At 33.9% G+C, this 13307-nt stretch overlaps 1 protein-coding gene across 1 annotated transcript in view; it reads left to right on the plus strand.

Moving 5' to 3' along the window:
* CSMD3 (CUB and Sushi multiple domains 3) overlaps nucleotides 1–13307 on the plus strand; it is a 764662-nt gene that overhangs the window by 360804 nt on the left and 390551 nt on the right. The window contains exon 12 of the mRNA XM_004679632.2: nucleotides 9800–9903. Within this exon, the coding sequence (XP_004679689.1) occupies nucleotides 9800–9903 (104 nt within the window). The remainder of the gene's footprint in view (nucleotides 1–9799; nucleotides 9904–13307) is intronic.

Here is a 13307-nt window from a genome sequence, read left to right on the forward strand (position 1 = left end):
CTTTTTAAGTGCTTTTTTTTTTCTCCCTGAGTTGTATGAGTTCTTAGGAGATTCTGGAAATTAAAGCCTTGTCAGAAGTATGATGTACAAGTATTTTCTCCCAGTCAGATGAGTGTCCAATATGTTTCACTTCCCTGTGCAGAAACTTTTTAGTTTGATGAGGTCCCAGTTGTTTATTTTTTTATTTTATTCTCCAAGAAATTGCAGTAGTCTCAAAAGTTGTCCCTGATGCCTGTGTCAAGAAGTGTTTGGCTGCTTTCTTTTATGTAGTTTATGATTTTAGGTCCTACGTCAATGTCTTTAACACATTTGAATGAATTATTATGTGTGTTTTTAAATAATGGTAGTTTCATTCTTTTGCATGAGACATTCCAGTCTTCTCAACATCACTTGCTGAAGAAAATTTCCTTTCTATGACACATGTTATTTCGTGTCAGGTTTATTCTAAAACCATACTGTTTTGTTTTATATAGATTTGTACCATGATTTGTAATCTGGGAGAGTAATACCTCCTTTCTTACTCCTTTGTGGGTCTTTTGTAGTTTCATATGGATTTCATTAATATTTCATCTCCTTTTTTTGAAGTAAATTTTTGAAATTTTGACAAGGTTTGCATTGATTTTATGTGTTGCCTTGAGTAGCATGCCTATTTTAACAATACTAGTTTTTCCAATCCATAAGAAACATATCTTTCCATTTGTTATTCTTTTTAATCAGTATTTCATAATTTTTACTGTGCAGGTCAATCAGTGTTTTTGATTAAGTTTACTCCTAGATATTTTAATATTTTTTGTGTAACTATAAATGGGTTTGTTTTCTGATTGTTTTTACTTTTTTCTGCAGATAGTAACAAGATTGCTTTTTGTTATTGAATTCTTAACCTGTCATCTTACTGTACTAATTTGTTGTCTCTAATTGCTTTCTATTGGGGATATATAAATTCATGTCATCTGCAAATATTTGTTTTATTTATTCATTCCCAATTAGGATTCCTTTTATATCATCTAATTTCTCTAACTAGGACTTCCAGTCCTACCTTGATTAGTAGTGTTGAGAGTGAACATCCTTGTCTTCCAGTGAAAAACTTTCAGTTCAGTACTTACATGATTAGATGACACCCACTGGACTTCTTTTCCCCTAGTACTTAAAAATAAAGGTAGTGATGCTTTCCTCATAGGGCTTTTGGAAGGAATATATGAGATAATCCATGTAATGAAAATAGAAAAGCTTCTAGACTGAGCATTCAAAAACGGTTAACTGTGCTACTACTACTAATGCTGCTGCTAATTACTATTGTACTGCTACAGTTAGTAGTACCACTCTCACTGCACTACAGTGTTTTCAGACTGTTGAGGCATGATAATTCCATCAGTGTTTGAGCTTAGCTTCCTACTGTGCAGATAGCACATGCCTTCACACAATTCAGAATTTGGAATATCTTTGTGAAGAGTCCCTGCTGTTATTAGTCATCACAAACCATCAGCAGATGCTTCTAAGAAGTGATAATAGACTGCCAAGAAGCCCTGAAAAAGGCTCTGGAGAGAGCTGTGATCTTTTGCCTCTTGCCACTGACATATTTCACTGCAGAGAAGCCTATCTTAATGACAACCTTGGAAGAAGAGAAGCTACAAGTCACCATTTTGAGACATTTTGTTCTGCCTCAACCACCCAACACCTCAATAACAAATGAGGGTAGTAGGGAAGAGAAGGAGGGCAATATTGTACGTGCATATCTATCACTTGCCATTTTAGTGTCATAGCTCTTGGGGAGTCAGGAAATTCTTATCACTGTAGAAAATTACTCAGATAATAGCATACAATAAATACCAATTATTTGGTATACAATACATACCAATTATACAGTTCTGTCCATTTTCTTTTCTTAACATTGCCTGTACTCCTTGAATTCAGCACCCCTTGACCTAACATCAATAGCCCCTTATAATTGCATGACACCAGAGAATGGGATAACAGGGAAGAAGGAACATCTACAGAAACAGGATATGGTAGTTATAACTTTTTTCTCTTAGGAGCTCTTCCGTATCTTTCTGATAAATTCTCAGTCATGGTATCTGAATCTAAAAGCAACTATGTAAGGCTTCAGATATCATGGTGTGGCCAGGTGAACATCAGTACTTGAATTACTAAACTTTTCCTAAGCAATCTTACATTTTCACTAGGTAGAAAACTGGGTCTAAAATAGATTTTAGAATGTTTAAACAGACAAAATCCCTGCCTTCTGGGAATGTCCAACTAGTGGTTTAAGTTGAAATTCAAAAACATAAATACAAAAATTAGTAGTCACAACTTGAAGGATACTCCTTGAGTGAAGTAAAATGAGAATAAGCTTAGAATTGTCATGCAATTCTTTCTGTGCAAGTAAGATTTATACTAACATTGAAAGGTGATCCAGTAATAGCAATGCAAAAAGGGAAGTATCTGGAGCAGGATAGTACTGGTGACAGCACATAAAAATCCTGATGTCTTCTAGAAACTAAAAAGCTGGCAAGGGTAATGTGGTAAAATAGGTATGAAGGAAGAAATTAAGACCAAAATGTTACCAAATGCTACCTCTTCATTATCAACCACCTCCATCATTCTCTATCTCCTTGCTCTGCGTTTCTTGCTAGCATTTGTAGCAGTTATAACTGTTCAAAGACCTCACACTTCTATTGTTTATTGCATTTATTTATACATACTAGAAAAGCATTGCTGAAAGTAAAAGTTGAACTGCATTGTCTGTTTTCAAACATGTCTTTATTTCAATAATGACAAGTTTAGGCATAGCTTTTGTTTGCTACTTTTCTATGCATTGTATATTTCCCCAATAAAAAGAGGAAAATTAATTTGTATCCCAATACTATACTAGTGTGTGGTAAACAGAAGGCTCTAAATATATATTCAGAGAATTAATTAAAAGTATTTAGCTGAGGGCCCTCCCTGGTGGTGCAGTGGGTTAAACCACAGCACTAAGAAGCTAAAGCCACTTCAATATGAGTTCAATTTCTACCCTGGAGGTGACCCACATTGGGCAGCAGACCTCTCCTGATCCGCCCACTGCTCTTCTCAGGAGTATACTTCCACCATCTGCCTGTTCTACTCCCCACTCTGTCTCTGGTGAATCCTCTCACTGCTGCTGCGCCTCTGGCCTGTACCCCAGTTCATAAATAAATAAATCTTTAAAAAAAGTATTTAGCTGAAGGCCTTACATTATTTAAGTTTTAGCATAACAGCCAAAATTTAAAATAGACATATATCACTTGAAGTACATTTCACAAAATAGGAACAAAGATAGCATAATAACTACTTATCTATACTCTTATTCCAACTAAATGCTCTAAAGAGTATTTTGTCATGCACTAGATACCTATCTTTCTGGGCAGCTCTTTCAAGCAATGCATCTAGTGACATAATTCTTTCTGTATCCTATGTTGTTTACCTCCAAGAGATTAGCTGATTAGAAATTAGCTGATAAAGATCCATTAATTAATGATTATACTTGAAATTATTACACAGACAATAAAAAATTAACAGTGCAGGCCATGAGTAGTAAACTAATAATTCATATTTTTCCACTTTGGTGTTTCAGAAAAATAATGAGTATAAACTGAAGATTAGAATTAGAACCTATTACATGATCCATTGTATTAAACAAGTATACAGTATCTAAGTCAAAAAGTGTATAGTAGCTAACTCTCACTACTATGATGTGTGCTTAATCATTTAATACTAATTCCATTTTAAAATAAAGCTTCAGTTTTTAAAAAGCATAAAACATATATGGATAAATAGATAGGCATCTTAGACCATAGTAACATTATGTCACCATTGTTGATGAGGGTAAAAAAAAAATCTTCATATCAGATTTAATTTAATGGACTTTATGTATATTTACATTTTTTGAATATGTACAACTTTTTTTATACAAGTTGGTGATGAATATCCTCTTAACACCAATAATGTTACCTGCAAATATTTTCTTCAAAGTTGTAAACTAAGATTGCTCGTAAGATGGTATTTATCGTTAAATTTAAATTGTATCCTCAAGTAGCTAAGTATGAATAAGACAGTAAGGAATCGATATTTTGTACTGTTGTGTATAGATTAAATATTTGATGTATTTTTCATTTTATATAGTTTCTTCTCTTCAGTAAAATACTTGTAGTGCCATATTCAATCTATCATTGTTACATATCAGCAGTACCCTAAAGGAGAAGACCAGTGTATAGAACTAAAAGGCATAGAAATATAAAACAAAGCTGAAAGCTTTTATCATTCCATCAATATCTCCCTGCATCTCCAGACTCTTCTCCTCCCTGTCTCTAAAATATGAGCCCTTGTAAGAACTGAAACTATTAACCTGATGCTGTCAGGAGAGTGAATGAACCTAGAGAATTTTCTAGACTGGCACTTCTCATTTTTGAATAATCTAAATCAGTCTTAGAAGATATATTTTGTAATAAAATATCCAGTATTTATAATATCACTGTGTGTGACATTTCTAGGATATTACACTTTAATCATTACCTTTATAATGACATAACTTTCAAGTGAATAAATGTCAGATTTGATTTGTCATAGTTAAGCCCTTTATGTACAACAGTATTTACCTATTTCAAATAAAATGTTTGATAATTTACCTTTGTTTATCTCTTTTACAAAAAATAGATATGGTATTACTAACTAAACAAACAATGAGCACGAAGTTCCCCTGCATGTATGAAACACATCTCACCTATAATGATATCACAAAAGCAATAACATTTTAGGATTATTCTAAATATGAGTTTTTTTTTCTTAGTAATATAATAGTTTATTTTTACATCATTGTGTGCCTCTTTCCATCTCGGTTGTAATCCTGGTGCTGGTGGGCTTCTCATCACCAAATCACTGTGTGCCATCAGTGCACTCCCCTCCCCCCCCCCCCCCCATAAAATGTCTCTGGTATATAGTTGTTCATTATTCTTTTCTCCCCTGGTCCTTTATACTCCTGCTATGAGTGAAACCATCTGGTATTTTTCCTTTTCTTTTTGGCTTATCTAACTAAGCATGTGTTCAGTAAAAATTGATACAATAATCTTGGAGAGCATAGAGTTTTGAATGGGCTTGTGAAACAAAAGGAAAAAAAATGATTTGCAATTACTTCTGTTTGGGATAAAATAATCTTGGTTGTGTCTATCCTTGTCCACCCCTACTTCTACAGCCTAACTTTAGATCCTTGATCTCCCTCACCCTGTCTTGCCCCCTTTTAAATCCAGATTGTTCCTGATGCCAAAATGAGAATATGAAAAACAAATAGAAGCCTGTCAATATTCTGCTTAAAACTTTTATCTGCAGCTCCTCCTTTATAAGCTATATTTCATAGTACGTTATATGATGTGATTCCTAACTAGCTCCATCTTTAGTTTTAGTTCTCATCACTTCCCAATTTACATTACAGACGTGCATGGTACTTCTTTCCACTGTGTCAGTTTTCATGTTCTTCCCTAGCGCAATCTACTGCAGTTTTTCTTCTTTCACTTCCTATGCACCGCCCAGGGGTTCCTTGCTTGAGGAAATACTTTCTTTTTATTCTCTTGCTGAATTATGGAAGCACTAATCTCTGCTTCCATGTAACCCTGTGTGTCCATATCCAAAATCACTCAAGTACAAGGCATTGTGTCCATATTTTTATATTTTATCTTCCCTTTAGACTGTGATTGTCAAATTCTAGAAAGTATATAAAAAAGAAATGGTCTTAATTAGATGTCAAGTTGATTACATAACATGGCATTGTGTGCCTTAAGTTTAATTAAGCTTTTTGTATTGTATATATGCATATATTAAACATTTTGATTTTCTCACCTGTTAGCAACAATACTTACTGTGGAATTAACAACGGAATTAACCATTGTCATTGTGAAATGAGCATAATGATGTAAAGCTGCTTCCAGAAAACAAATTTCTAGCAGCATATAACTTGAGGAGAAGTTCTTCTCTTTGAAGTATATTGGAGTTGCAAAAAAAAAAAAATCTTCAAGATCTAGTGTCAACAGATTTGAATGTTTATTTTATAAGAATGAACTTACCAAATTATGACTGCATTTATGGAGGGCCTACTGTATGTCAGGAAGAGTGTGACTTGCAAACTTTGTTTAATGTAATAGATATTTTAACCACTTAGGAAGTCTGAGTTACAAATATCCTCTCTCTATATATATATTCAGTGTCCTTCACTGAATTATCTTGAATTACTAATGAGAAGAAATTTTATTTTAAAGCATTATTAATTTATTTAAATATTATCAAGATTCTGGTAAATGCTGTAATAGCTATATCTATACAAAATGTCTAATACAGAGTTTAGTGATAAAATTATTATAGAGAAATTTCATTGATTTATAGATTTGTATGCAGCAAAAAAATACAGGCTTTACCGACTGGTGGTTTCTCAAACTGCTAAAAATGGAGCTTCTGTATGAACCAGAAATCCTACTCCTAGGTATCTGATTCAAACACTGATTCAAAAAGACACCCTCTTGTTTATTGGTGTCTTATTTACAATAGGAAAGACATGAAATCAACCCAAATGCTCAAAAGTAGATGACTGGATTAAAAAGATGTGGTACATATACACAATGGAATATTACTCAGCAGTAAAGAAGATAAAAGCATGCCTTTTACAACAACATGGATGGAGCTGGAAGCGATCATGCTTAGTGAAATAAGCCAGAAAGAAAAAGAAAAATATGGGAAAGTTTAATTCATACCAGTATTATAAAGGACTTGGAGGAAAAATAACCAACAGCTATATATCAGAGACATTTTATGGGGTTGGAGTGGGATATGGAATCAAAAATAGTGGGGGGGGTGGCACATGGGTAATTTAGTGAAGGGAAGCCCATGAGGATAACAGCTAAGATGGAAAAAGGTAAAAAAGATATAAACTATTAGAGTATATATAGAGTATATATATAATATAAAAACAGGCTTTCCCATGGAAGATGTAATGACTTTAATGAATCTATATTCCCTATATTTTTATCCAAAGATTTATTAGTTTTTAAATTAAAAAAATCTCCCTTTGACATTAGGGATGAGGCTTATGCCAACAAAATATAACTTATATTATTTTATATTAGATATTTAATACACAGAATTTCCTAAATTGCAGATATTTACTATGCAAATGCAAGTGCAAATGCAAAATAATGTGACATTTAAGCACATGTACTGTGCTATGGGCAAACCTAAGAATGAGTTTAGTAATAATAATGTTAGCCAAATAAATTCAAGTAAATTAATTGAGCAAGGCGTTTTTTTTGAACTGAGAATTGATTATGCCTATTTGTCTACTAGAATAGTTCCAGTTAAAGTATGCTAAACCTCAAATCAAATGGTTTGAATCATAAAAACTAAATTACTATTTAGCACAACATACTGTGCAGGAGTATGCCAACCTTAGACAAACTATAAAAACATCATTCCTTAGCACTGGCATGTCCATGTTGAATTTTTAAATGCATATCTCAAGATGACTGCTAAAGGGCTAATCAATGCATTCATTTCCAGTCATTTCCAAAGCAGATATCTCCTTTGTATTTCATTTAGCACTGAAGAATCCTTTCCCATAAGACCCCCATTGAATCACTCCTCACTTTCTTCAAAACTAGAATAAAGTCACAACCTAATATCTTATATTAAGACTTTAAGTGAAAACAGGATTGCTAGAAATGGCATGCAGTGGGTAGCAGCCATTCCACTCACTGGGTATAGTGTCCTTGGTCCCTGAAGCATGGGGATGTACCGATAAAGACTTGTTACCGAACAATATCAAAGTCCTGCTAATTGGGGAAAATCAGGGGATAACAAGGGAATTACTGTTGGGTAGGCATCCTCCTTAGGCTATCAAATACCCTCTATGATATTCTAGGCTATCAGATATCCCTTCATGATATTATTCCTATTTCTCTACTACATGTTTCAACTGACTACATATATGTAGATAAATTATTCATATTATTAAATGTTTTTACTCTTCATTTCCATATTCTACTAAGATAAATAACTAGAAATGATGACTGAATCAACTCCATTTTATAGGAGAATCTGTTTAAAATAGAAACCCACATCTGACTTACTATTTTGTTTGTGGAAACAAAAACTGTGTTATTTTGTTTTTATAGATTTCTACTGTCTACTTTCGTTTTTCCTTTTGGGATTATCTCAATACACTTTTTTTTTTATTTTTACTACATTGCTTTGTTTATATTAATAACTAAAGTTGAGGTATAATTAGCTTTTTTTTTTAATGCTTAGATTTTACTTCTAAGGAATTATTCCAGTGACAGTGTTTAAATTAAGCCTACATGAATCAAATTAAAATGAATATGTTCTACAAACTCAATTAGACTCTTTTAGTTTCTCAATGACTATGTATCATTGAAACTGTTCAAGAATTATGTGTCTAGAATTCTGTGACAACCTGTAGTTAAGTACTAACCTGAAGTGTATGGATTAGTAATTAAGCCATCATTTAATTTAAAGGAAAACTTTTATTACTGCATATGTATGTGAATGAATCTCAATTATAAGTCATGCAAAATAAAATCTATCATTAAGTAGGTGTCCAAACTGTTTCGGATATGATTATCAATGATGGTTATTAATGGTATATCATAGAATTAACAATCCATCATCATCAGATACATGGTTTGTATCTATGAACCTACTGCCTTTTTAAACCACACAAAAGTAAACCTTTCCTTATTTTTAATATAAAGTACCATTGGATCTAATGTGACCTGTTTTAGGTTAAAGTAGACCATGGGGTTTCTTTATTGATTAAGATGATAGGTGAAGTACTTTGAGAAGACCTCCTAAAATAACATTTTTCAGTGTGTTGACTTTTCATGGAAAGCACAGGAAATATATTAGACTATACATACCATAGAAGTTCACATACATACCTACATAATTAAATAAAAGAACAGGGAGCTTAAATGATACTGTAAGTTGAAATAAGATACACATACTAAAGACTTAGATCAAAAGGGTGAAAAAAAAAGGCCAAACTCGCAGCATGATTTCGATCCTTGGGCAGGGAGCTGAATACATGGGCAGAAGACCTCTGCTGCCTCACCTGCTGCTGCCAGCAGCAGTGTATTTCAGTCCATCTACCTGTTCTGCTCCCAGCTCCATCTCTGGTGAATCCTCTCACTACCACCCCCACACCTCTGGCATACACCCCAGCTCTTATATGCACAAGTAGATATTAAAAATGTAGATAAGGGCCCGTCCTGGTGGCGCAGCGGGTTAAAAGCACAGCACTGAGAATCTAAAGCCGCTTCCACATGAGTTAGATTCCGCCTGCCCCGGAGGTGACCACATGGCGTGGCAGACCTCTCCTGACCTGCCCGCTGCTCCCCTCAGCAGCGTACTTTGCCGATCTGCCTATTCTGTTCCCCACTCTGTCTCTGGTGAAGCCTCTCACCGCCCCTGAGCCTCTGGCCTGAACCCCAGTTCTGTATGCACAAATAAATAAGTCTTTAAAAAAATATGTAGATAAACATTAAATAGACCTCAGATGCTTCAAAACACAATGTCTCAAAACACTATACCATATGTCACATTTTTTACAATTATTAAACCAAATAAAATACAGTAAACGAAAATCATGTGGCCATTATAATGTATGAACTTTATGAATAGTCTAACATTATCTACCGCTATCTAATATAGAGTTGAAATGTTATTCTGCTGTTGTTTTCTTTTTGTCTTTATTACATAATGCATTGTCTTTGATCCTATATGTTGCTAGGTTATCCAAATAAATTTTGAAGAATTTGATCTGGAGATTGGCTATGATACCTTGACAATTGGTGATGGGGGTGAAGTTGGAGACCCTAGGACAGTGCTCCAAGTGTAAGTTTTCAATGTTTCACTCATTTTCTCCCTTTTTGTTAATTGATATGACATTGATTTATGAAATGTTAAATGTTTCAGAGGCATTATACTTTTTCTGATGTAAGTACCATACCATACTCACCCATCAAGGCACCCAAGTACTACACTTTTTCCCTACCCATCTGATAGCCTTAATTCTGCAGTTAGATTTCCAGAGTTTGTTAGTGGTTAGGTTTTACCTCAATGTTTGTTTAGTTTCTGTATGCTCCACATATAAGTGAAAACATCTGGTGTATGTCTTTTTCCTTGCTTTATTTCACTTCGAATCATTCTATCCATTTCATCCTTATCTTCACATATATAGTATTTAATCATGTGTATATGTTACATCATTTTTTTAATCTAGCCATATGAACAATTTATTTTATTTTAATTGTACTATTTTTTTTTTATTGAGGTAGCCTTATTTTGTAACAATGTACATGATTCAGTGGTACCATTTCCAATGGCTTTAGATAAATGCTAAAATACCACATGTGTTGCCAAACGTCCACAATCCCCAACTATAGAATATTAAATCCTCTCTCTGACTTGCTTCACATCCCTGACCCTCTCCTTCTAGTTCCCTCAATTTTATAGTCAGATTTCTAGGGTTTGTTTGTCTTTTCTGTTCTTTAGTTTGAAAGGAAACCTGCCACTTGTATATCCATAGTAGCATTATTTGCAATAGCCAAAATAAGAAAACAATCTAAATACCCCAGAACAGAATAGGTGACAAGGTATGGTACATGCATGCAATGGAATACTACTGTGCAATTAAAAATGTAAACTCTGGTTGTTGTATATTGATTGAAACCAAAAGTTGTTATGGTAAATTATGTGAGCCAGAGAGAGAAAGCTAAATAGGATGAGTATTTAAATACATACATATATACACATATAAGCCATGTATCCTATAATAGTATTAATAGACCACTGGATGGTTTCACTTATATGTGGAATCAAGAGAAATCAGTCAAATATCAAACAAAGAAAATTGTAAGACTGACCATTGAAAGCAGACCATATATCTGAGGCATTCAGGATGGGAGGGGAATGGGAAAGGAAAGGTGAGTATGGTACAGGAGGGGAGAAAATCATGTTGGCATGTGGTGGACTGTAGGCACTTTCATAGTGGGAAAACTCAGGTGATTGTAGCTGAGCAGAGATGTCTGTAGTGAAAAAATAAACAAGGATGTGTATAAAAGAATTAAATGTACCCCTCTATAAAGCAGACACATAAATGTCTGTGGAAATGGTCATCATCATTCATTATTATCAAAACTGTACCTGTGAGAATGACCCATATAAAAATACCAGAAGCAAAGGTTGGCAATAATGTGGAGAAAAGGGAAAATGCAAATATAGTCTGTAAGAATGCATGGCCCTCCTTGGTGGTGTGGTGGGTTAAAGCACAGTGCTATGAAGTCATTGCAGCCACTGCAGCACAGGTTTGATCCCCAGCCCCAGAAGTGACCCACATGGTACAGCAGACCTCTCCTGACCCACCTGCTGCTCTCCTCAGCAATGTATTTAATTCACTCTGCCTGTTCTGCTCCCCACTCTGTGTCTGGTGAGTCTTCTCACTCTCCAAACCTCGGGCCTATACCCCAGTTCTGTCTGTATGAATAAATAAATCTAAAAAAAAAAAAGAGAGAATGTAGGTTGCCCTGGTTCCTACAGAAAACAACATAAGGATTTCTAAAAATATTAAAATAGATGTACCTTATGAACTAGCAATTCTGTCCATAGGTATCTGTCTCCAAAGAATGCAAAAATAATAAGTATACTATATGTATTTAATTAATTATAATAAATTAAAATATAATGTAAAATATGTGAAGTGTGTGTGTGTATACCCTGCCACATATCAAATGTCTACATATTAAAAGTTACCAACAAGAACATATTGGTAAATACATGTTCCTTCTCCCCACCTTGATGTTCCTTCTCCCCACCTTTTGCTTTCATTCAAAGCTGAATGAAAGTATGAGTTTAAATATCTAAGATGTGTGTGATTTCCTGATTGAGACATGCAGACATGGAAAATGTGTTCCCAATTCCCAGTGATTTTTGCAGTGCTGTTTATAATAACTAATTTTTCTATAGCTGGGTTATTGTAATAAGTGTTTCAATAAATACAGCAGTGCATACATCCCTTTGGATTGGTGTTTTTGCATGTACCTTGTGCAGATACATAGGAGTGGTATTGTTAGATTGTAGTGTAGATCTTTTATTTTTATTTTTTAAGAAAACTGTATTCTTTGCCATAGGGCCTGGGTCAAGTCTAAAGCCTCACCAACAATGTATGAGGGTGCATAGTGCTCTATATACTCTCTCAAAACTTTGCTACTGATCATTTTGATAAGGGTCATTCCTGCAGGTATGAAATGTCTCATAGTGTTGATTTTTTTTTATTTGCATTTCCTCACTGATAAGTAATGTGCATTTTTCATGTCCTTGATCAAGTTGCAGATGAGGTTACATTACAAGCTGGGATAATTAAATTAAAAAAAAAAAAACAGACTTAACAACTGTCTTTTTTTTTTTTCTTTTGGTAAATAACATGACCCCCAAATTATCTAGAAACATAAGATAAAATAAATAGTAATATGTGAAAGGAAAGTGCTCTTAGAATCCATGAAGTCATTGAGACATTCCTGTATTTTATAGATTTAGCTGAGTTTTCTTCTGCTCTGTTAGGAGAATGAATGAAGACAAAGTAACTTTTTCCTCTTCCATAAATTCTGTTGCCATACTGCCCCTAGTTCATCAGTAGATCTAGAGCATCACTTTTTAAAATCCCTCATTGTGAGAAGTTAACATTAATTTTGAAAAATCTATATAACTTCCTTTTTTTCTGTATTTATCTGTCTGTAACCAAGATACATGACTTCTAAACTTGCTTTTCTCCCTAAGATGCAAAAATATACTACCTTAGACTCAGTGATAACACAACTCACTGGACTTTTATCTACAAAAGAAAATTTATTTCTTAATAAATTTAACTTTCTTATCTGAAAATCTACCTGCTAACCATTTGTAAAATCACATATCAAATGTCTAAATATTAAGTTCCCAACAAGAACATATTGATAGGTACATGTTCCTTCTTCCCACCTTTTCAAACATGCTTTCATTCAAAATTGGATGAAAGCATAAGTTTGAGTTTAAATATCTAAGATGTGTGAATTCCTGACTCAGACATGTGGACAAGGAACATGTGTTCTCAGTTTCTGCTTAGAATTGGCCACTCTTTTGCTCAATCTCAGCTCCATTCATGTGGACGCATGAGAGCACTTTAGCCTAAATTTTTATATTAACCATGCTTTTTTTTTTCATTCTCTGTATTATTATTGCTTCTCTTCTCTTCTCTTCTCTTC

The sequence above is a fragment of the Condylura cristata genome, unplaced genomic scaffold (genome assembly GCF_000260355.1).
Source record: "Condylura cristata isolate star-nosed mole 26May11 unplaced genomic scaffold, ConCri1.0 scaffold00009, whole genome shotgun sequence".
Lineage (NCBI taxonomy): Eukaryota > Metazoa > Chordata > Mammalia > Eulipotyphla > Talpidae > Condylura > Condylura cristata.